General features: G+C 48.5%; 1 protein-coding gene across 1 annotated transcript in view; it reads right to left on the minus strand.

Annotated features, from left to right (window-relative positions):
• Positions 1-274: 274 nt before the first annotated feature.
• Positions 275-24,241, minus strand: part of TNRC18 (trinucleotide repeat containing 18) — a 56,955-nt gene continuing 32,988 nt past the window's right edge. Inside the window, exons 14-28 of the mRNA XM_054390810.1 lie at positions 23,337-23,700; positions 20,472-20,756; positions 12,178-12,417; positions 9,469-9,911; positions 8,543-8,707; positions 7,574-7,715; positions 7,061-7,178; positions 6,689-6,764; positions 6,275-6,383; positions 5,250-5,366; positions 4,823-4,987; positions 2,974-4,271; positions 1,995-2,231; positions 1,796-1,870; positions 275-1,106 (exon numbers count right to left, since the gene is read on the minus strand). Of these exons, the coding sequence (XP_054246785.1) occupies positions 900-1,106; positions 1,796-1,870; positions 1,995-2,231; positions 2,974-4,271; positions 4,823-4,987; positions 5,250-5,366; positions 6,275-6,383; positions 6,689-6,764; positions 7,061-7,178; positions 7,574-7,715; positions 8,543-8,707; positions 9,469-9,911; positions 12,178-12,417; positions 20,472-20,756; positions 23,337-23,700 (4,041 nt within the window). The 3' untranslated portion in view covers positions 275-899. The remainder of the gene's footprint in view (positions 1,107-1,795; positions 1,871-1,994; positions 2,232-2,973; positions 4,272-4,822; positions 4,988-5,249; positions 5,367-6,274; positions 6,384-6,688; positions 6,765-7,060; positions 7,179-7,573; positions 7,716-8,542; positions 8,708-9,468; positions 9,912-12,177; positions 12,418-20,471; positions 20,757-23,336; positions 23,701-24,241) is intronic.

Consider the following 24,241-nt stretch of genomic DNA (forward strand, 5'->3'; position numbering starts at 1 on the left):
GTGGTCTCCTATGCTCCAAGCACTGAGCAGCAGCTTCTCCCAGCAGCTTCTCCCAGTCATTTTCTGGTCCCCTTCACTGCACACTCCAAGATGAGCTCTTGCTTCACCCACTCTGCCACAAGCTTGCTCCTCCAGCACCTTTCCAGGGCAGGAGGGACAGGGAGGTGGGCTCAGGCTGTTTGTTTGAGGCAGTGGGAAGGCACCATCCTAGAGTGGATGTTGACTCATATTCCACCCAGCTCCTCCCAGCCCGGAGGACTTCTACCATCTCTGTGCTAGGGCCAGCTCTGCCCCTTCATGTCGCACACTCCCAGCCGGGGGGGCTCCAGGGAACGGGAACCGCAAAAAGGCGCTGAGAGGATCGAGACGAGGCGCTGAGAGAGACTCATCTCCTTTCTCTTTCACCCTGTCCTTCCTAAAGGGTCATGCGAAACTAAGCAGGAAAGGGAATCTAAGGACGGAGAAAAGGCTAGCAGGTGGCCTTCCACGTACAGGTGGCTTCCAAGGTACTGATGGGGGCAAATGACACAAAGGGATCCCTCCTGCCGGGGGGTCCCGCTGGTGAAATGATCACAAGACCCATGTGCTTTCCTGGACCAAAAGGAGGAAGGGAGAAGTCGGACAAACGTCGCCACGCTTGAAGCCACTTCCAGAAGAAGCCTTGGGGTTCAAGCATCACCACCCCACAACGGCATCTTCCTCAAATCCTGTCTGTAAGTGCTTCTCCTAACCCCTTTCTTCAGCCCTCTCCTTCCTCCTCGTGTGTCTCTCGCGCTCTCCTCTCTGTAGTGTGACACAGAAGTGATGAGCATTGAAAGAAACAATCATGTCGTCTGAACAGGCACGTCCTCAGGCTTGTCCCGGCCCTTCCCGGGGGGTGGCACGCGTCCCCTGGGCCGTCAGCAGATGACAGGGACCCCGTCCGTGTTGAAGATCATGCCCGTAGTGGGCTCATAGGTCCCTGCAAGGTAGTAGAGGTCCTCGCTGTCTTGGTATTTCTTTGTCTTTAGCATCTGCTCATACTGATCCAGCCCAACAACCAGACACTTGTGTGAGATGGTCTGGACATCGTTTTCGTCCACGTGAGAGGACTGGTAGAGGGCTCGCTGTGTTACGGGAACAGAGGGAGGGAGATGGGAACAAAAAGAGCAATTAGATCTCAATGCTTACAGCATCAGCTTCAATATGCAGCAAAAATGGCCACCACAGCTGGCCCAGGCTTGTGCTCACGCTCAGGCAGAACTCTCAGCTCACCACCCAGTGCCAGCCCAGGGCCCTGGAGCAGGCTCCCCAGGGAGGCTGTGGAATCTCCTTCTCTGGACTTTCAAGACCCACCCGGATGCATTCCTGTGCAACCTGTGCTGGATTCTATGGTCCTGTTCTGGCAGTGGGGTGGGACTCAAAAGATCTCCAGAGGTCCCTTCCAACCCCTAACATCCCGTGACCCTGTCGGCATGAACACAGTATGTCCCATACACTGAACCTAAACCCTTGCTTCCACTCAGCTTCCCACTGATGGGAATGCCACAGCTGCCAAGAGAGGAATATGGAGACCAGGAGTTTTTTCATCCAAAGATGTACATGGAAAGATGGATGCTGGACACCAACCCTCTCTTCCTTCCAGCATCTGCAGCACTCCCACCCTCCCAGAAACACCCATCCAAAGTCCTGGACACTGCATTATTAGTGGCAGAAGCAAAAGCAAAAGCCAGAGAAGCCTGGGAGGCCTTTCTCCAGCAGCATTTGTTACAGAGTTCCCAACACCCCCTCCCAGCCCTCCCCCAGCCTCACCAACCTCCATAAAGTCCTTCCTCTGGTTGGATGCCTGCAAAGCTGTGGACAGACTCCTGCCTGATTTCTGATCCCAGCGCTGTGCCCAAGAGTAAGAGTGAAAAAAAAAAAAAAAAAAAAAAAAAAAAAAAGAGAGATGTGGATTTGGAAACAAAATGGAACACGCAGCTTCACAGCCCCCTCAGCAAAGGCACCCAGCCTACCTTGCCTTCGTTGAGTTTCTTCCCAGGGTTGGTTTCTTCTGGGTGATAAAACCATTTGACTCGGACCACCATGTTGTTCCCCCAGGACTCCCACATGCTCTGGATCCGGCCGATGTAGGGCAGGTTGGGGCGGCCAGCCGAGAGGAAGACCGCGCAGTCTCCGATGCGGATGATCTCCTTGCCCCGGACAATGGCCTTGTAGAACAGCTTCCTGGCCTTCCCTTTCATTCCTCGCCTCTGCCAAGAGAGAATTGCACAGATGAGCAGCCAGGGATCACCAGGGTCTTCCCCATCACTGCCTGCCTTGTCCTGCATGCCGCCCTTTGCACAGCCACAGCATCCATGGGCATTCCCATGGGAAACTGGGTAGAGGGATGCAGGCCAACCCCAATCTCCTCCCTAACTGGAGACCTTGGCCAGGGACACCCCACGCCAACAGGATGATGAAGGAACTGGAGCGTGTGCCCTATGAGGAGAGGATGAGAGCCCTGGGGCTTTTTAGTCTGGAGAAGATTGAGAGTGGATTTAATAAATGTTTATAAATATCTGAGAGCTGGGGGTCAAGAGGGAAGGGACAGGCTCTGCTCAGCTGCACCCTGGGATAGGACAAAGGGCAATGGATATAAACTACGGTACAGGAGGTTCCACCTCAACATGAGGAGGAACTTCTTCCCTGTGAGGGTCCCAGAGCAGTGGAACAGGATGCCCAGAGAGGTTGTGGAGTCTCCTTCTCTGGAGACTTTCAAGAGCCATCTGGATGTGTTCCTGCGTGACCTGTGCTGGATTCTATGGTCCTTCTCTGGCAGTGGGGTTGGACTGGATGATCTTCAAAGGTCCCTTCCAACCCCTAACACCCTGTGATCCTATGAACAGAATTTCACCCCCCCGCCAGGAGAAGGCAAAGAGCCCAGGTTAAGAGGCACCACAAGGCAAAGACTGGCACCAAGCACCACAGAGCAGTGGCAGAGGCTCCGTTTACCTGCGTGGGTTTCCCAAACCACTTCCAGAGCTGCCGTGCGGGGAGGAAAGCAGCGATCTTGGGCCTGTTCTCCACCGAAGGCAGCCGTTGGCGCTTGGCCAGCTCCTTGGTGGTGGGCAGGTGGATGCCCTCACGCTTTTTGGGCCTGCTCTTGTTGCCGCTCTGCTGCGGGGCCGGCTGCTGCGGGGCCGGCTGCTGCGCCGGCTGCTTCTGGCTCTGGGGATGGGAAGAGGCACGGGATTTCCCTGCCTGCTTGGTTTGCTTGGCTGGGAGGCTTTGCTGCACCGAGGAACTTGGCTGGGCCTCAGCTACTTCGTCGTCAGAGCTACAGGAGGAGTCTTCGTCTGTCGTAGAGGAAGAAGAAGAACTGGAGCTTGATGAAGAAGAGGTTGATGAGGCTGAAGAAGAGGAAGAAGAGGAGGAGGAAGAGGAGCTGCTACTAGAAGAGGAAGAGGACGATGAGTTGGATGAAGAGAGAGGGGTGGATGCTCTTGAGCTGGCTGAGCTGCTGTCTTGGGCTTCCCCTCGGTTCTTCTCAGCCTCCTCTTCTCCTTCTGACTCAGAACTGCTGTCACTGCTGTTGCTCTCGGATTCCTCCACGGCTGCTGGAACCACTGCCTTTTCTTCCTGGTCCTTCGAAGCAGTGAGGGTCTCCACTGAGCCATCAAACTTTCCTCCAAAGCTAGCAGGGGAAGGGTCTCCCTCAGCTGCTTTGGCTCGGGAAGATTTCTGCTTTCCCTCTGCAGCCACTGCAGGGGAATAGCCCAGCCCCAGCAGACTCTTGCCATCTCTGCGACTGGCCAGGTTCGAGTCCTCCAACATCCTCATCGCCTCCTTCATTTTCTTTGTCTTTGGAGACATCACACCCTCATGGTCCAGCTTGATCAGGATTTCGCTGTCATGCTTCCTCTGAGCCTTGACCATGGTGCCAAACTCCTGTGTCTCCTCTGTGGGCCGCCCTTTCTTGGCCTTGGCTTTCGACACCGAAGCGTCGCTGGAGCCAAAGGCTGCCAGTGTCCCCGGGAGCTCACCATAGGGTTCTGTGCCAAGGATGCTGCTGAACACAGCAGGCTGGTAGGTAGGTTGTGGGGGATTATGCAGCTTAGTGGAAATCTTCATTTTGCTGGCTTTTGACCTCTTTTCCTCTGGTGGGGCAGGAGAGCCTCCAGTTGACAGTGGTTGGGATTTCCGTGACCCCTTCATGCTTGGCTTGCCCAAGCAGGCTGGCTTCTCTGGGACTGAAGAGCTAACAGGTGAAGACTCAACCTGGTCCTTCTCTTCTGGCAAGGCAGCCTCTTCTGTAGAGAGCAGAAAACACAAAGGCATGATGGTATACATCCAGATGGGCTTTATTACCTCAGACACAGACACCAGTGTTGACCTGTCTCTAGGGGTGGCTTGTTCCAGACTGCTTAGGTACCCTCAAAGAGGCAGAGGCCCTCACTGCTCCCTGAACAGCCTTACTGAGCAGCCTGGCCTGACACTAGTGCCTGTGAGCAGCTGATAGGCAATGCCCAGCAATGCTGCTTCAACTGCAAGGAACCAAACTGCACATTTCCTACATCTGTTGGGCATACTAATGGCTGCAGAGATGCTCAGCTGAAAAAGAGACCCTGCTCTGAAGCCTTGACCGAGAGAAGGAGGCTCTTGTAGTACTGGACAGCTTCTGTAGCATACTTCAATCCCCACAAGCTTCTGAGGCAGCCTCCTGCAAGTTGTAGCCACAGCAGAGCAAGCTGATGCATCTGCACTTCCTCCTCCAAATCCTGCCCCAAGCAAGAGCTCTTACTTGGTGAGAGCAGTAGGGGAATGAACAGGTTTGGGAGTGGTGACAATGGTGACAACCTACCAGCTTTTGCCTTCACACTTGGCTTTCTCCCTCGCCCTTTGCCCTTTGACACAGGCTCCTCTGACCCCAGTGCAGCTCCCTCTTTTCCTTCTCCAGTGTCTTTGCTGGATTTACGGCTACGGCGCTTAGTGCTGGGCACCAGGAGGGCTGGGGAAGGCTCAGCACCTAGAACAGGTCAAAGAGAGGGTCAAATGCAATCAAATAAGACACACAACAGACATGGGATTATGGGGAATGTGTCCCTAGCAATTCTGCAACAAGGACTGGGCCATTTCCCTACAGGTTATATCCCACCCCAGCTCTGCACGTCCATAAGTGATGGTGCACTCTTTTTGACTGAAAGTCTGTGAATGCATCCCAACATTTCAGAGCAGGTGGCCTAAAACTCTGTTTTTCAATGGGAAGTGTCATGCAAAGCAAGACTCACACTGGATCTTGTAGTCAGGTGGGAGAAGCCGAATGTGAGACAGTGGAATACGTCCTGTGTCCCCATCATCAAACTCTACTGTGATGAGATCACCATCTTCCTCCAGATCCAGAGCTCCTGTGGGTTGGGGGAGCAGAAGATGGGATTAGGGAAAAACATCAGAATACAAACCCCTTGTCAGAGAAGTGGGGGCCTGGGGGAAGACAGGGTTCTGCATCATTCTGCCCACACCTTTCCTAGGATGTGCAGGGAGAGCACAGAAGGCTTGCTCTGCAACAGTGTCCCTTGGTAATGCCAAACCAGTCCACCTACTGTAAAATTTCCCAGCCAGCAGCACTGCACCAAGAACATAACCACCATTCCAATCTGACTTCCCACCTCTTTTCCCTGTTTACCTCTATCCTTGCCAAAATTCACTTCTCTCTTTTCACCACGGTATCTTTTTGACCTGCATTTGGTAATTACTCTCAGCCATCACAAGCTGCTGCTTTTCACCTTCTCTCCAACAGCAATAAGCTGTGTTCCAACCCTCTCTTCTTGCAGCAGCATCCCTGATCTATAACTCATAAATAATTCTCTCCTTACACATGTGCAGTGCAACCCAGAGCCCCAGAGCAAGACCAGCCATGGCAGAACTATCCAGGGCTCTCCACTGGCTTTTAAATGGGACCAGGCTGATGCGTCAGTGGCAAAGCTCTGTGTGTGTGCAGGTGGTTTAGAAATCACCACAACCACAGCAAGCTTTGATGCCTGGAGTTAATTCTGGTTTTTTGAAGCGTTGAATTTTCCTGCCGTGTTAAGCTCCTAAATGGCTCAGACCTCCTCCTATGAGAGCACATCTCCTGGACCAACAGGATGTTACTAAACCAGCATTTTGTCTGAGCTGGGCATGACCCATAGTACAGGGCCAGGCTCTGACTTCCAGAAGAAAGCTCAGGGCTTCCCCAGACAAGGCTGACAGCCCTGAGGACATGCAGGACTGAGACATCCCTGTCTGACAGTGCAAGGCATCAGTGTGGCCCTACCTCGGACCACGGTGCCTGGGTAGAGGCAGCGATACTGCTGGCTCCAGTAGGCTGCGATCCTCGTGCCCTCGGGCAGGAACCGCACGGAAGGAGGCTTCACGTCGATGATCTGGTTGGGACAAGAGGAAGGCAATCACTGACGTTCTCAGCACCAGCACAGACCATCCCACACTTGGTGTGTAGCAAAGCAGCTCTGCAGAAGGCCAGGGAAGGTTTCCCTGCTGGGAAATGACCTCCTGTATGCCCATAGCACAGTGTGAAATGGCCTAGTGCCCACTGCCAGTGGGGGAGCTCAACCACATGGCAGTGACCCACATCAAGGGGAGTTCTGCCCAGACTGGCCATGAAGGCAGGACCAAGGCACCCAGGCAGGCCTAAAACAGGGCTCAGATACTAAGGACAGGCCTCACATACCGCTTCCTGCAAGAGCTGCTCCAGGCAGTAAATGTGAGGTCGGTTTCCCCTCTCACCTTCCACCACCACACGGTATCTGAAACACAAAGGCCTGGTGAGACATGGTGCATGGAAAACATCACCCCCATCAGCTGACACCCCCTCTGAGCCCTACCATCAGTTCAGTTGAGAGCAGTTAATGAGAGGTAATTGCATTTTCCTCAGTGCTGATAAACCAGAGTGAACTCACCTTCCCTCCCTGCCAGACTCTGTCAGCTTCTCCCCAGCCAGCTCTACACAACCCCGAATCAATCCCTGCATCAGCTGGGATCCCCATTCCCACATCCCCATTTCTTACAGACCCTGGGTGGAGAGCGTAGCCCCTCAACTCACATGTCTGGTGAATGCACTGTCTTAACATGCCCAGCATAGAGCAGCTTGTCATCCATGGGGATGAGGACACGCAGGCCATCTTTCAGCTCATCCTTGTCAATTATGCAGGAGCGAGGAGCTGTGAAGTATTGGAGCAGGTTAGGGATTAGTGAGCAGCATAAATGGAGAAGTGACAGTAAGGGGAGAAGGAAACCTCACACCCCCAGCACCATTCTCCCCCAGGAAAATGCCAGGAAGTTCTTTGCAGAAAGGGCTTGCTGCCTGTGGCTAGCTCCAGGCAGAGGAAAGTTTTCCCCTCTTGGTAATATAAGTCCTCCCTCTTGGTAATAATAATATGTAATAATAATTTTGGCAAGCCAAATTGACTGGGAAAAGTGGTATCTGCACCCCAAGGACCCCTGGTTTTGGATGAGGAATGTGTAAAAGCAGCAAAGATCTCTACTGAGCAGCTCTGGGAAATCTGCCCAGCTCCTCTACCTGTACAATTAGCCCCAAAGCCCTTCCTGCCCTCACCTGGTGTGGATGGCCGCTCAACCAGCATGCTCAGTGGGATGTTCTCATCCTCTGAAAAGCTGCTGTCTTGGTTGGGTTCAAAATCTTCTTCTGCTGCCATGCTCTCCATGAGCTTGCTGACAGCTCCTCCCTTCCCTCGGTTCTGCAGGAGAGCAAGCAGCATGTCAGAGGCAAGAGTCTGATCCCATCTCACCTTCATCCAGCAACAATCAGCCTGAGGATACTGGGACAAACCTGTCTCCATCCTCAACTCTGTTAATCACAGAGTTCAGCAAGTGCACCCAAACTTGGTTTTTGGTTGAACAAGGACCTTTGTTTTTCTGGGTTTATCCCAAGCTCCATTGACAGCTGACCAAAAGCTATTTCACATTAGTCACATCTCTCTTGGGGAAGGTAGAGGAGATCTGTGGAGCAGGCAGCAGTAGCTTTGCTCTGCATTCACCATCTCTCTGCACAGTGTTCCTGAGACCCTGACTTCACTAAGCAGGCAGGAGGCACTGCTCCTCTTCTCAAGCACCATGATCCATTTCTTGGCTCTGTCACACACACAGACACTAGGTTCAGAAGTGATGTGAGAAGACGCAGTAATATGTGCTATGAGAGAAGACAGCAGCAGAGCAGAAACCAGCTGTGATCTGGCTCAGCCAGTGCTGAGCAAGTCCATCACCATCTCCTTGGTCCTTGCTATCCATGAAAGCTCTTCCCTCCACCCTGTGGCAGCCTTAGAGAAAATCCTGCCTGCTCATTAATTTGGGGGATGAAGGCAAACGAACGCCAGATGGTAGCAGCAGGTACTACTTGATGTGACTTCCCTGCACTTCAGGCTTCTCAAATCAGCACTTTCCTTCCAACACACCCAGCAAAACCTGCCTGTCTGTATTCCCTCCCTCACACTGCAACGGTCCAGAAAAGGAGCAACAGCTCTGCCTGCCATCCTCCAGTTCACCAAGACTAGAGCCAGCCACTCACCTCTTTTTTCACCTCCTTGGCCTTCACCTTGGCTTTGCTCTTCTTGGTGGAGCTCAGGGCATTTGCCAGGCTGACACGAACATCAGATGGGGAGCTAGGGATGCCAGGAGGAGACATGGAGGAGGAGGAGGAGCAGCAAGGTGTTTCTTTCCCCTTCTTGCGCTGCTAAAATTAAAAACATTCCCATCAGTAAAGAGAGGATTGGGGAAGATCTGGGCCCAGATAGAGGGAAAAGGTGGAGCAGAGCAGGCTGTGCACAGGTAGGATGGCATTCAGCCAGCAGTTAGTTCACTGACCACATCCTTCCTCTTCCACTCCACTTTCAGGCTTCATTTTGGGAAGAGTTTTTCACTAAATTGGAGAGCAATTCCTGCCCATCAAACCTCCCCCCAGAGAGATCCAAGAAGATCCCAGCTGGCCTCATGTCACAACTAACTTGTCTAACTCTCCCCACAATCAGTACTCCTCTGTAACAGTGCTATGAACTGAGCTGGAGGACGCTAAGCTTTCAGTCAAGATGAAGAGCCAGCAACCCAGAGATCACTGCCACCACCAGCCAGAGACAGCCCTCAGAAGACACAGCCTCAAAGGCCAGTGTGAGGGGGGCAGAGCTCAGCATGCAGATAAGGTCATGCAGAGTGGCAGAAAGATTTGATGGTTTACTGCATGATTGTCCACTCTGGCCAATCCCAGCTGGATACATTTGGAGGGTGACAGGAATAACCTGTCCTGTTCAAACACTTTAGCCCCTGCAAGTCAGAGCCAAGCCTGACAGCTCCTCCAGCCCATGTGGGGCTGGCAAGGGTCAGTCAAACAGCACTGGGGCAACTGCTGAGCCAGGACTCCACTCTCCTCTGCCCATGGGGGGTTCATCACCCTCCCCTCACCCTCAGCTCCCACATCGATTCCGCCAGCACATTCCTCACCTTGCTTAGCTCCTTCCTGTCCTTCCCCTTGCTGCCTTCCTTTTTGGGGCTCATGGGTGCCCCCTTGCCACAGCGCCCAGGCTTAGAGACAGGAGTGGAGCTGGGGGGTGCTGCAGGGGTCATCACGGCCGAGGCCATGGTGGCATCGTGGAGGAAGATCCGCTCGCTCCGGCGCCGGTTCCACAGGTCATCGTCGCTGGCCTCCAGCCCGAACTCAAAGCTCAAGTCCTTGGGGGATTTGAATTTCTTCAGCTTGCGTCCTTTCTCAGACCCCAGCTTGGCCTTGTCAGTGCTCCCAGATCCAGAGTCGAGGCTGCTGGGGGCCTGGCTTGCTGGGATGCTGCTCCCCTCCAGTGGCCCTTTCTTCCCCCGCAGCAGCCCTGACGGTGACTTCTTCCTGATCTTGATCTCACTCTCAGAGTCTGTGTATTCAAACTCTGTCCCTAGGTGCAAAGGTTTAGCCATCAGTCAAAGCCTTGGCTGAGCCAAGAGGGTCCACATCCCACTGGAAGCTTTCGGATTCCATGGGAGATGCTGTGCTTGTTCAGTAGAGACCCTTGCTTGCTCCCCTTTCCAACCTGCACTTCCCTCAGATCTGCATTTCTGCCTCATAAAACACTGATTTCCCCCTGTCCCAAATCAGAGCCCAACCCATTCAGGCAGCGTGGTTCAGTATGTTCCCTGCCTCCACTTTCTCCCTTGTGCCATAACCAAAACCCTGTACTTAAAAGAAAAGATACTCTAACACTTGCCTCTCCACAGAAAGAAGCTGCTCAGCTGAAGCCAAGCAAGAATCCCACAGGCTGAGCTTTCCACCCCCTCCCAGTAGGAGTCTTCTCCAGTCCCACCTTAGTTTCAGGAGAACAATTTCTTTAACAAATTGAATAAACCCATATTTTATGGTTATTTTCTCCCCATTGGCCAAGAGACACTACAGATCTTTTTATTGGCTCAGGTAATCACCCTGAAGTCAAGAGAGGATCTTTTGTGTGGCAAATGGAAATCCCCCCACATTGGCCTCTGCTCAGCATCCTGGGCACAGCAGCAGCCAGAGGCCTGAAACCTTGTAGTAATGCCAAGATGTTCACTACCTTCCCTGTGTTCCCCAGAACCTGATGAAGCAGAGCAAGGTCATGTTTCCAGGGGCATAAGGGAAACTGAGGCAGGAGCCATACACCCAGCAACATGGCCAGGAGGCAGGCAAAGCACTGGATACAAATAGCCAGGAAGACCCTCACCCAAGGTCACACAGTAAGTCTGGGTCAGAACAAGAGACTGAACCCCAGTTCTCTAAATTACTTATTTCCCAGGGCACTCTACCTCCTGGTGGCACAGCACTGCTGAAGATGTGTACAAACATCAGCAGAACCTGGCTCTCCCTCTACAAAAAAAGAGCATCAAAGGCCTCTCTCACATCCCTCTCCATCCTGCTGTGGATCTGCCCTCTCTGCACAACTCTGCCTTCAGACCAGTAAGATCTGAGATCAAGCCTTGCTTCAAGCCAGAGAGGTTGGCAGAAACTCTTCTCAAGCCCAGTGGTGAAGAGCCCCTGCTGTGATACCCTCCGTATGCAGGAGACCCTTGACAAAGGACACAAGGGACTGAACAACATCCATTTGGGAAAATTAAAATGTACAATGCACAAACATGGACAGCATCTCTTCTCAATCTTCCTCATTCAAATATGGTCACCTCCCTGAGTTCATTTGGTCTCCAGGAACCTGCTCTCATCTTCTACCCAAACCTCTTCCCCTGAGACAATCCTAGCACGAACAGGAAAAGAGCAAGGCTGTCAAAGTTAAAGCTGGCAAGGCTCAAAATGAAAAACCCATTGGAAATTACAACATTCCTTCTCCTCTCCAACTGAGAGGCAATTTCTAGATGCTTCCAGTTTCAAGGAGGGCAGGTTACAAGGTGATAAATTCTTAACAGAGGCTGTTGGAACAAGTTGGCAAAATCCTAATATAGCATGGAAACAGTGCTAAAACAAGCCAGGCTCCCATGAAGACATCATTTTCCATTCTAAAGCATGCTATAAATTCCATTATCACTTAATAAATATTAATAGAGAATTTATAAATGGAGCCCATATAGACCTGTCTGACCAGGAGCAATGCCACCAATGGGCACTTGTGCAGCAGTGCACAGGGAGGGGAAGAAATGAAACTCCTAACTATGTGTAAAACAGAGAGGGACAGAAGCACAGGGTCCAGAGCACTGCAAATACAAGCAGAGGAAGGGTGCTTGTTCCAAGTCTCACTGTCCTGTTTCTAGGAGGAAGCTGATTGGGTGGGCTGAATGGAGGGGTACGTCTTCTGCTTGGGTGTCTCTGCTTTTCTTGGGTATCTAAAATCAGCTGCATTTGGCACCTGCTTCCTTCCCTGAAATGTAACAGCACTGCACTGCCTCCAGCACTCTGTCCAAGGGGCCACAGTACCCCATTACTGGCCTTTCCAGCATGAATGTTAAGGATTCACCAGGTTGGAAAAGAGGGAACTTTTGAGGAAGCCTCCAGAGAAACTATGTCTGCATCTGCTAAACCTACCATACTCATGACTGGCCCTTGTTGTCTTGCTGGGTAATTCCACCTGCCTTCACCACCAGGGCAGGACAGAGTCTGGGTAACAACCTGCTCTCTGCTACCACAGCTGAGACCTTCTGACCTTTCCACCTCACCCCCACGCCACTAACCCTGACCACACAACTCACCCATCAAGCTTTGCCGCTCCTCCTTCTTCTTTGCCTTCTGCTTGGCCTCCAGCTGGATGATGGAAAGCGGAGGGGGCACGATGGGGCTGGGCATTGCACTGGCAGCAAACCTCGCCAGAAGGCCCAGGCCGCTCTCATCAAGGGCAGAGGACGAAAGCCTGTCGGTGCCATCCGTCCCATAGTCCTCTGCTTCCTCCTCTTCCTCTTCATCCTCCTCCTCCTCCTCCTCTGAGCTAGAATCTAGCACGCAGAAAAGAGGAAGCCCATTACACATCTGATGGAGCTGTGCATCAGCCACATTTCCACCCTGAACTGGTTACTCTCCTGCTGCTCTGTGCTTGCCCAAGCAGCACTGAGCTAACCATGAGCTGAGCCAGAAGATGTTGGCCATGGACTGCAGCCATATATCTGGCATCACCCTGCCTACCACCACCCCTGAAGGACACATCAATCCAGGCAATGACAAAGAGGACCCATTCAAGGTGAGGGAGGGAAGAGCAGGGTGTTGGCAGAGATTTGAAAAGGATGCCACGCACCACTTCCCTGCAGCTTTCAGGAGGAATTAAAAGCTTAATTCCTTTGACAATCCCAACCTCAGAGCTGTGGGATTCCCCTCCCACCCAGCCCTTCTTCCTCCATAATGAAATCCATTAGTGTAATCAGAACCAGGGATCAGCATGGAAGGGGAATACCAGAGACCAGCCTGCGTCACGGTAGGAGGCAAGGAAGACATAGAGAGGAGAAGGGGCAGGAGGCAAAAATGCAGAGGAGGGGAAGGAAATAATAAATTGAAAGCAATGGAATTGGAATGCATCAGGGGGGAAGGTGTAGGTAGTGTTGGAGACAAGGAGGAGTGTTTAAACACTGTGCCTCTAAACTCTTCTATGCCTTTCGCTTCCCTCTCTACAGCTCTGGTTAGGGAAGCCCAGCTCAGCACAGGCAGGAAGAGCTGCCCACAACCAAAGTCTTCTCTACAGCTCTGGTTAGGGAAGCCCAGCTCAGCACAGGCAGGAAGAGCTGCCCACAACCCAAGTCTTCTCTACAGCTCTGGTTGGGGAAGCCCAGCTCAGCACAGGCAGGAAGAGATGCCCACAACCAAAGTCTAATTCTGGCAAAGTCATCAGCCTTGCTGCCTGCCATGGCTGACAGCTGCCGAGAGCAGTGGGCTGGGGTTTTCCTCTCTGGTGTGCATACAGCAGGTATTTTGGGGGTAGGCACCTTTCTCCCTTTCTACAGCACTTCCCAAGAGTCTGTCATCAGCTCAGAGGCAATTAATTTTAACAGCATCTCATCCAGGTAGTGCTGTGAGTGAGAGGCACTACACAAACACGCATGCACCACACACACACACATATATGACCACATATACTCATCAAGATATACATATATATTTAACTGCAAAAAGTGGGTCTGGAAAAAGGTATTTCATTTCTCTTGAAATTGAAGGCTTAAGTAGGATCATGGAGGTTTCTGGGAAATCTCCACCTCTAGCAGGAGCCCTGCTCTCCCTGCCTGAGCCACTCAGCTCCCCACTGGCCCCTACAGCTGAAAGCCAGCCAAATGAGAAGCCAGATCCCTTCAAAATGAGCTGGAATGAACATGAAAATCCTTTTCGTTTCATGTATGCCCTCTGGGATAGATAAAAAACATCCTCAACACTTGGTTATTAAAAAAAATATATATAAATTACAGTAACACAAGAGTTATTTTTCCACTTTGGATTATTCTTCTGTGACATTAGAAGTAACAGGAATATCAAAACCCAGTGCTCTCAGCCTTGCATTTTACCAGTTGAAGTAATGGCCAGCTGCTTTTAAAAATTTATTTATATTTTTTTCCCCTTCACAAAGAGACCTTATCTCCATCAGATTGTCACAGAATACTAATTCTTAACTGCATAAAAATCCTTTCCACATTTCAGTTGCTCAGGCTGGCTCCCTGTGATATAAAAACGTTGCTAAACCTACAGCTCTGCAGTAAAATACCAAGAAACCCACAGCCCTGCTCACTACTTGCATAAAAACCACAGGCAAAAAAAGTAAATTAAAAAAAAAATCCCCAGCAAATTAGGATCAGATTCCTCCCCCTACCAGATAAAGTGGCACAACTGCTGTTTTTCTACCATGTTTTGCCAAGATGAAAACAAATCCAGATGAACCCAGCTATTCCAAGATGTGGAAACCACCTGCCTGAAAAGTAGCAAAACTCTGTCTGAGCTCAACAACACACCACAGGGTGTTGAGACCCCCCTCCACACATCCCATTTGGTTCCAACATTCAGCAGTTCTCAGCAAAACCAGAAAAAAATGAGGAAAAAAAAAATAAATCAACCTGTACAGCCCCTCAATGCCAGATCTGGAGCTGGCCAAGCTGAGAAAGTCTCGCTCAGCAGCTGGGGGAGGAAAACAGGCCAAAAAAAAAAAGGGGAAGTTTGCAGGAAAATCCATGATCTGCTCCATGAATCGCCCAGAACTTAAGGACTGTGCACTTGAGAGGGCAAAAAGGTGCCCAGCAGCTACAGTATTTCAAATGCACCAAGGTAAAAGAGATTTAAAAGGCAGGATGAAAGTGGCTATTACTCACCCCACAGCAAGCGTACAACACAATAACACACCTGGCAGTTATCCTAACCTCCTGCAAATATATGGTGTCACACTATGGAAAAGACAACTGAAGGGAGTCTCTTGTCAGTATTTTTACCAAAACACTTATTTTTTTTTTTTTAATCTGCATGAGAGATACAATTTTCAGCCTGAAAATAAACACATTTTAACACATTCCCAGATCTCTCCTCCTCCACCTCTCACAGTGAGGGCGCAGATCTTGCTAACTCCACTCTCTACATGCACAGCGCAGTCCCTGCTCTTCTCCCTCTTGGTTTGCTAAGGGACAAAGCTAAGAAATAAAAGGGGAAAAAAAGAACACATCTGAGGTTCTGCTCTGAAACCCACATGCTTCTAATCTAAGTCCCCAGATTTATGGCCACAGTGGCAAATAAGCTGCTGGTGCTCTACGGCCATCTGCACAGCTTCTTGGAGAGACTCCTGGTGCCTGTGTTTAATGTGAAACAGGAGTTTTACTCCTACTGTACCCAAAAATATGTGTGGGTTTAAAATGTAGCATGAACAGATGCCTTTACACAACTGAGGCCTCAATTATTTTTTTTTCCTCCTGAAAAGGTGATTTTTAGTTAACAATGGGGAAAAAGACAACAAAAAAATAGTAATTGTTTTTCTTCAACAGTAATTCTCTTAAAACTAAGCGAGGGCAAGGTGGGAGGGGAAAACAAAAGTCAAAAGTTAAAAATATCTCTTCTAATTGGTATTTTTAAGAGCATGTATATGTGCATATATGCCCACACACTCAACCACACATGTACATAACTCCACAGCCAAAACAAACAACAAATTCATATTTAAATGCTACTGATGCCAGATAAACTGAAGTCAAAGAAGGGTTTGGGTTTTTTGGTTTGTTTGTTGGGTTTTTTTTTCCTTGTAATTCTTACCTGCATCAAATTAAAAGCCAAACCCAATTAAAACCACTAAATTTTCTCATTGCTTTGAGCACCTAACCTGCCGTGGTTATGTTGCTGTAGGAGAGCAGTAAATGAAGATTTTGTTAATGATGAACAGAAACTGGTTAAGCAATTTGGTTTATAAAGACTGATGGAACAAGATGGATTGAGGAGGGTGTGGAAAGGCTTTGGAAGGGGGGAAGGGGGAGTAAAAACACACACTTAAAAAACAGTCATTTCACATTGTAAAAAAAATAGCATGATTTTCTCAGAACACCAAGCAGGCCTACAGCATACAAAGCAGGCTAAGTACAGGCAGACTTTAGACAGCTACTGGGTCATTGACATCTGATTTGTGAAATCTGTCCAAATTCTGGAAGTGACTTAGTTTTGAACGTCCAATTTCAGATTGGTTTTTTGTTTGGTTGGTGTGGGTTTTTGGTTTTTTTTTTGTTTGTTTGTTGTTTGGGTTTTTTTTTCAGTCAAGCCAATTGTCATTGGAAGAATTCTTCCCCCACCCCCATATGTGCTGTGCTGCTGACTCCAGAAGTACTTATCAAAAATTAAAAACATTACAACTATCACATGGGAATAACTGCAGGGAACCAGTTGTCCCTCACTGTTTGCCTTTTTTTTTTTTTCCAGTGGAGTAAAATCATCTTCCAGGTCAGGGAACAGAGAGCAGGGAAGAAGGTACTAATTCCTTAAGGAAAACAGAGTGGGGAGGAAGAGGAAGTATGGGTCTTCCAAAAGCTCAAGCTGTTACCTATCCTGATGGTTTTCTGAAGTCCTGTGTGGCTTTAGTCCACATTGGACCTCTCCAGGGTCACTGGATGTAAACCCCACAAGCTTTGCCTGTTATCAGAATGGCAATGTGGTGTTTGGTCTGTAAGAAAGCAGAATGTGCCTGCCTCTTCTGTCTCAAACCAGGGGAAATCAGGTCTTCCAGCAGCTACTTCTACCTCTGACATAGACACTGGCATGGCCATGGGCAGGCATTTACCCTGCAATCTGCACTGGCAGCCCAGAAACCTTGAAGGATAGCGGTGGAGGCTTTGCAGGCAGTGCCAAGGCTTCTCATCTTGGACCCATCTGCAAAGCCTTTCATTTTGCTGCCTTAAGGGATTCTCCACAAGACGGTCTGCAAACAGCAAAGCATTTCTGGAGTCCTCAAACACATACACAGAGGCCAACCTTCCATGCAAGACTCTTCATGGACAGAAGAAAGTCAAGAAGTGGACAGCAATCATCTTGAAAATCAAAATAACCGAGAATGCAAAGAGCTACGTGTCACTATTCATGGAGGCAACAGCGAAACATCTGAGGCTGACAGATGACATAAAGAAAAGTTATTTTGCCTACCTACATAACAATGGTCAAGGTTCAGGTTCATGGCTAGTGACCCTCGCTGAGAAGTGTCTGCCCTACAACCAGCCAACCACTTTGCTTCTTTAGTGCAGCGTGAGAGCAAATGCAAGAGACCGACACAGACATTCAAAGCATCATGGATAGGGGCAGGGGTGAAAGGGTTGGTCAAGCAGCTGCAAGGAGAAAGCGAGCACTTCTAGAAAAGCTGAGGTTATTAATCGGTTTAGTATCAGGGAAAGCCATTAGAAACCCTATTACCCAAATATCCCTTCAAATAATTGCTTCTGAGAAAGAACAACTGAAAAAAAAAAAAAACAAAACAAACAAAAGCAAAACACAAAAACACGTTTGGAAAAAGAAAACGTAAGAGACAAACCTAAAAAAACATTTGGGGGGGAAAAAAATAAAACAAACAAAGAAACAAAAACCCACAAACAAACCCCAAAAAACAAAACAGTGACCAATAATCCCTCCCAGCCTCCCCCCAACTCCAAGCCCACCGCCCACCCCAGGAGGTTTTGCATCTTTGGTTTCCCCACGATTAAATGACACCTCAAAGGGATTTACAATGCATTTCCCCATTTGTTCCAGATTCCCCAACCTCCTCCCCTGTCCCCTCCCAGACTTTATCCCATAAAACTGGGATTTTTTTAATTTTTCTTTTTTTTTAAAAGCAGACAGGTTACTTGAAAAGAGACAAAGCCACTTAGGGCCAAGTTACCTATCTGCTTACCTGGAGCAAAACCAAAAAGCAAACCCCAAAACCCCCTCAAGAACTTAGCACCTAAAAGGGATTGATATCCTCAAAATTTCCAACAGCAGCAAAATAAACAAAGAAAAGATGCAGGAAGGAACAGGGAAGGGAAGAATGGAAGTTAACACAGACTCTTAGATGGAAATGTGGCAATCTCACCCTCTGATAAAATCCACTATCCCCAGAACTTTTTGGGTTCTCTAAAGAGTAAATTTTATTTTTGTGTTTGTTTGGTTTTGGGTTTTTTTTAAATATGTCTTTCACTTTTTTTTTTGGCTTTTCTTTGAAATGAGTTAGTGGGTCCAGGCCAGAGCCACATCAAACCGAATCAGCATTCTGTATCTTTCTGCTGTGTTTGGTAATTTTCTCTTTTTTTTTTTTTCCCCAGTTGAAATTAGCTTTCTTTGGAGGTTGGGTTTGGAAGGGAAAAGGAAACAAATAGGTGCATGAAGGAAATTAACATCAAAAAATTAAGCAAAAAATAAAATAAAAGCAAAACCATCCAGCCCCATTTTCAATTAACAGCCCTCTAAGCAGTGCAAAACACTAAAGGGCTTGTGCTGTGCTACATCCAGATCTGCCATGCAACTCAGATGATAACTACTGGGGATGCTCTTGCTTAGCATTCAGCCCAGATGAGCTACTTCTTTTTTTTGGGAGCTGAGGGCTCATTAAAATGACCTTTCCCCATGATTATTATTTAATGAGTGTGCTCTAAAACAGAAACCCCTTGTGTCTCTGGAGGAAAAGTCTCAAGTAATCTCCTTTCCCACTGAAGTACTAATGACAGGCTGACAAGAAAAAAAAAAAAGCTGTAAGAAAAAAAAACCTGGGGTGAGGGTCAGGGAGGGAAACTGCAGAGTCAAATTTAATGCAGTAATTGCCACATCCTTGAACACTGTGGGTTACGTCTAAGCATCTGAAAAAAAAAATTACCACCCAAAAAGAGATGCAAAAAACTTGCCAGTGGAAAAAAAGACTCATTGCTGGCTGTTAAAATGATGGGGACTTCACACCCAGCACCCTCCTGCAGCAGCAGCAATTAGGACCAAGTGCCTCATGTTTTATCTACCTGCCTTCAGACAGCCTATCAACAGAGAAAATAAACTAAACAAGAAAAGAAAAACAAAACCAGGTGAACAAAATAAAAACTAAATTAAAGGGGTTGGGGAGGGTGGGGGTTGGGAGGGGGGGAAGGCCTAGGCTTTATCTGGACAAAGGCAGCAGGGATATTTGAATAATAGAGAGTACCCCAGACTAGGTTAATTCCAGTTCTACTCATGGGGAGTGGGAGCAGGAGGGGGATGCAGAGCAGGATGAAGTGAAGCGGTAACCTAATCGCCTGATAAGAGACACAGCAAGAGAGACAAGGTACACAGGTTTAGTTAAAAATGAACTCGATATGTTTAATAAAGCTTGGTATACCAAATCGCAGTACAAACATCAAGTCACACGGCCACACAACAGTATCCCGGCATTAAAAAAAACAAACACACACAAAGAAAGGAAAAAAGAAAAAAAGGAAAAAGAAATAAGAAGAAAGAAAGGGGAAAAAAGAAAACAGAAGAAAGGAAAAAGAAAACAGAAGAAAGGAAAAAGAAAACAGAAGAAAGGAAAAAGAAAACAGAAGGAAAAAGAAAACAGAAGAAAGGAAAAAGAAAACAGAAGAAAGGAAAAAGAAAACAGAAGAAAGGAAAAAGAAAACAGAAGAAAGAAAGGGGGAAAAGGAAAAAGAAAGGGAAAATGAAAAAAAGAAGAAAGGAAAAATAAAAAAGAACAATGACAGGGAAAAAGGAAAAAAGGAAAAAGAAAAAAGAAGAAAGGGGGGGAAAGAAGAAAGACAGGAAAAAGAAAAAAGAAGAAAGAAAGGAAAAAAGAAAAAAGAAAGAAAAATAGAAAGGGGGAAAAGAAAAAGGGAAAAGAAAAAAGAAGAAAGAAAGGAAAAAAGAAAAAAAAGAAGGAAAAATAGAAAGGGGGAAAGGAAAAAGAAGAGAAAAAAGGGAAAAGAAAAAACAAGAAAGGGAAAAAAAGGAAAAAGAAGAAAGAAAATAGGGGGAAAAAGGAAATAGAAAAAGAAAAAAGAAGAATGGGGGAAAGAACAAAGAAGAAAGGGATGAAAGGAAAAAGAAAAAAGAAGAAAGGGAAAAAAGAAAAAAAAGTGATTTAAAATAAGGAAAGAAAAAAGTAGTAAAAGAAATAGGAAAGAACATTTTTTAAAAATTAAAAAAAAATAGCACCTTCCAAACCTCTACAAGGCTCATGCCAAAATAAAAGAATTAAAAAAGAAAATAATAATAATAATATAATGGTGGTGGTGGTAGCAAGGAAGAAAGTGAGGGGGAAAAACTGAAGGGAGGAAGGGAATAGGAAAGCAGGGAGAGGTGGACACTAAAACCCAGTTGATATAAAAGCTCCGAAAGAGCCAGCCAGTAATAATATCACAATGATACAGGTACAAAAAGAAGGATAAAAAATAATCGTCGGGCTGATAAAGCAGGCTACGCTGCCAAGAACAAAGATGGCCGCCCTGGCTCCGACCATCAAAATGGCTGACCCCGACCCACCAGGCCCCTCACCCGGCCCCTGCCCCACCCACTCCCACACAGACATGGCAGAGGGGTGCGTGTGGGGTTGCGTTTGCTATAAGCTAGTAACCTTGATCGAACGAGTCCTCCGAGGAGTCGCTGAAGGAAGATCCTGCCTCGGCCTCACGCAGCAGCAGGCAGAAGGGCTGCTTCCGGCCCGCCGCCGCCTTTGGCTTCAGCAGCCGCCCAGCCGCCGCGCTGTGAGGGGCTGCCTTGGGGCCACCAGCCACCCGGCCACCCTTCCTGGCCACCGCTGCACTGTACAGGCTGGGCGGCCGCGGTTTGGAGGCGGACGGGGGCTGTGCCGGCCACTCGTCCCTCAGGGATCCCTCCTCCTCCTCCTCTGAGTCCGTATCTGTGGTCAAAGCGGGTGGGAAGAGCGTTACATCAGGGAACGGGGGGTTTGAAGTGGGGGGCTTTGGGGGGTGCTTTGGGGTGTTTCTTTGTGAAGAGGTGGTAAAAACCAGGAAAACGGCTGCAGGAGGGGCTGTGTGACACCATTTTCCACAGCCCTCACAGGTCCCTCCATCACAAGTCTTGGGCTCAGCAAGCGGGAGCTGAATAAATACATAAATAGATATCTTCTTCTTTTGGTCAGAAACAGGCACTCTCCACCTAAACCAAACAACTCCTTGTCCTCCCTTCAGACAAGATCTAAGGAGCGTTTTTAGCTCAGGAGCGGAAAAACTACGGTAGGCATTTCCACTATGAAGATGTCCACCAAAGGCACAGCAATGCCAATGACCAGACCATTGGCCTGAATTAAGTCTTAACCATAGTTACGTTCAGTGCTGTGACATATGCCTCTTACTCTATGTGAACCAATTCTTCCATAGAGTTTTCACCATGGGCAGCCAGTGCAAGCCCAGTTGCCAAGCAGGCAACAAGTCTAACTCCAAATGTCCAATTCCAACATGCCACCTCAGATGTGCAATATAAAAGGCACTGAAACGGAGCAGGGACCAAACCACTCCTTGGTCTGTGAACCAGTGGCTTAACAAAACTGCCAAACCCCATGGGTGGCAAGAAGTTATCCACAGGTCCCCTCTGGTATCTGATGGGTGGAACAAAAAGCATACGGTACCCTGGATACAATAAAGCAAGTATGAACTGCCACATCCCTGCTTGTGAGTGCACCATCAACTACAATGTTATGGACACTGTGGTGAGGACTGTTCCAGCCTATGAGCAGCAGCAGATGCTCTCCAGTGTCAGCCCCGGTCGAGCGTCGCTCCTCCCCTCTATTGCATTGGTTGTGAAGAGGAAGAAACGAGGAAGTTTAGGAGGCCCAAAGCCCAAATATGCAAATGATTCTGGGCATCTGATTTCTGTTAAAATCTGTGGGAATAGGATGCTCAGTTTGCCTTTGGATCTATGCCCAAGGTTTTCAGGACTCCAGCTAGAAAACCATGAGTTTAGGAGGCAGAAGGACTTGGCCCCAGTCCCGCTTCTCCTCCTCCACAAGAACAGCCCCACCGGTCATGGGAGGTGCTGCCATATGCTCGACCTGCCTCCCCAAATCCATCACGCCTGAATGACCAAACGACAGGCTAAAGCCCTTTCTTTGAACCTGCACACAGCTGAGAAACCACACACCAAAGCTGAGCCATTTCAGAGTCAGTTCTTCAGTGACAACAAACCTCCTGAGCTGGCAAAGGATCCACTAGGAGACTTGCTGGAGAGGAGAGGGCTCAGATACGAGCTCCTTCGGGTCCAGAAGGGAGTTTTTTGTTTGGAAGCAATAGTACTAAGTGCAAGGGCACCGCAAAAATCTCCCTCTGCCATGAGCCAAAGCTTTTAGCTCTGGCAACAGCCCTTGCCTCTTCTTCCCGCTAGCTCCAGAGTTTAGGAGCCATGCGTCTGCCCGGGGGTGCGAAGCAGAATCAAGAACAGAACTGTTGGGTGGTGTACACAGCATGATCAGCCAAAGGCTGTGTTCAAGTCCATTGGACACAAGAGCTCCTATTTGGCCATGTAAATGGCTCATTTCATGCCAAACATTTGTTCCATTGGAGAATCCCTAGCTCATCATCTTCCCCATCAGTGACATTTCTAAGCTGGTTTAGCGCCGAGAAATGTATTTGCTATGCACACAAACGCCCCACAAGGGCTTGAATAGCTGCAAGCCCAGGAAGAGATGTGCATGCAAGTGAGCTAAGGCAATTATGCAACCAGACCTTAGACCATAAACTCCATGTCCCTCACATGATCTCTGCCCCACTGTCTGCCTGAACCATTGAAGATTCTTCCACCTCTGGTTCTGCTGTCTTCCTGACACCACCTGCAGTTCAGACTTGTCCTTCTGCTATAGGGGTCCCTAGCTCTGCTCGGTGGCAGGAGCCTTTGCCTCAGGTGCACTTTGGGTTCAGACATGGCAATCATTACACAGGATGCTGGGGTGGAGACAAATGTTGATGAGACAGATGGGAAGGCTGAGCACAGTGAGCCAGGAACCAAGCCACAACACTGAAGGGCAGGAAAATGCTCATGAACATCAGTGCCCTCTGGCAGGCTTTGTCTCCAACTGACTCCATGGCATAATAGTAAAGCCAATTCCACACAACTCGACAAGGACTTCAAAAGTCAATTGTTAACCCCCTCCTGAAGCAGAGACTGTGAGTTCTCACCTGACAGGTAGAAGGAGAGTGTGTCTGTTCCTACCAAAAGCAAGAACGTGGGGCAACTTCTTTTTTAAACCATTTTTCCTCATTGACCACAGGCCAGCAAGAGACACACTGATACTGGCTACCTCTCAGACAGCAAGTTGGAGGGACAACTCATGCTGATCCCAAATATGCAACAGCATTGATTAGCCACCTTTCCACTCATGAGCAAAACCAGATTCATCTCCAAGACCCAGAAACCACCACCACAAGCCCCCCCTCTACCCGCAACATGTTACACTGTAAGAAGAAACAAATGAGGAGTTACTTACTATAGGAGTAGCTGCTAACTTCAGATATTGCTGGTGAATGGGAAACCTTCAGCTGGTTTTTGACTTTCAACCCCACCTCCATCTTCTTCATTTTGGCAGCCACTTTGTTTTTACCTTCCTTGGTGGTTTTCAGCGACAGGCCCAGGTTCTTGGCCATGCTTTTCTTCTCCTCCTTGCTCGGCAGAGCCTCGTGGGGTGGAAGATACCTGCTTCCACCTCCACTAGTTTTCGGCTTTCCCCCAGAGCTGTCAGCAAACTTGAAGGGGGATTTCAGCTTGTCTTGTTTGGTGAGTGACAGGGCCTTGTCAAGCTTGCTGGCCAGCTGCTCCTGATCTGATGGCACCTTCTTCTTTTTGAGCTTTAACTGCCGAGGTGAAAGGAAGACACACAGGTGAATACAGACAAAATACCATGGCAGACCTGAGGGATTTTACTAGCCCTCAAACTGATCTCTCACACACATTACTTAATAAGGCCTCAAAATTATTGTCTTAAGCCCCAGTTGCCATAACCCACCGTGGCTCTAGGGAGGAAGAAGAGGAAGACATCAGGAAACAGCATGGCTTCACCCTTATTGAGCACTAGGAAATCACAAGCTTAACTTAGAAAAAAATTGAATTTTCTTCCAAAAGAAGTAAGTTCCATCAAGCAGCATGTTTTGGAGTTCTTTTTCCTTACCACCTTCTGGTTTTTAGGATAGGTTTGAGTTGGTTTTACAAGCTTTACTCTAAATCATGAGGATTAAAAAGTCTTTTTTACCCAAAACCCCAGCCAAATAAATAAGGATTTCCACATAATCAACTAGCTCCAGAGGTTGGGATGCCTAAAAGACCCAAATACCTCTCAGCAAGAGCATCAGCAGCACTGCATTACAGCTGTTATATCCTTTTCAGTATTTTCTTGCT

The sequence above is a fragment of the Indicator indicator genome, chromosome 22 (genome assembly GCF_027791375.1).
Source record: "Indicator indicator isolate 239-I01 chromosome 22, UM_Iind_1.1, whole genome shotgun sequence".
In the NCBI taxonomy this organism is placed as follows: Eukaryota; Metazoa; Chordata; class Aves; order Piciformes; family Indicatoridae; genus Indicator; species Indicator indicator.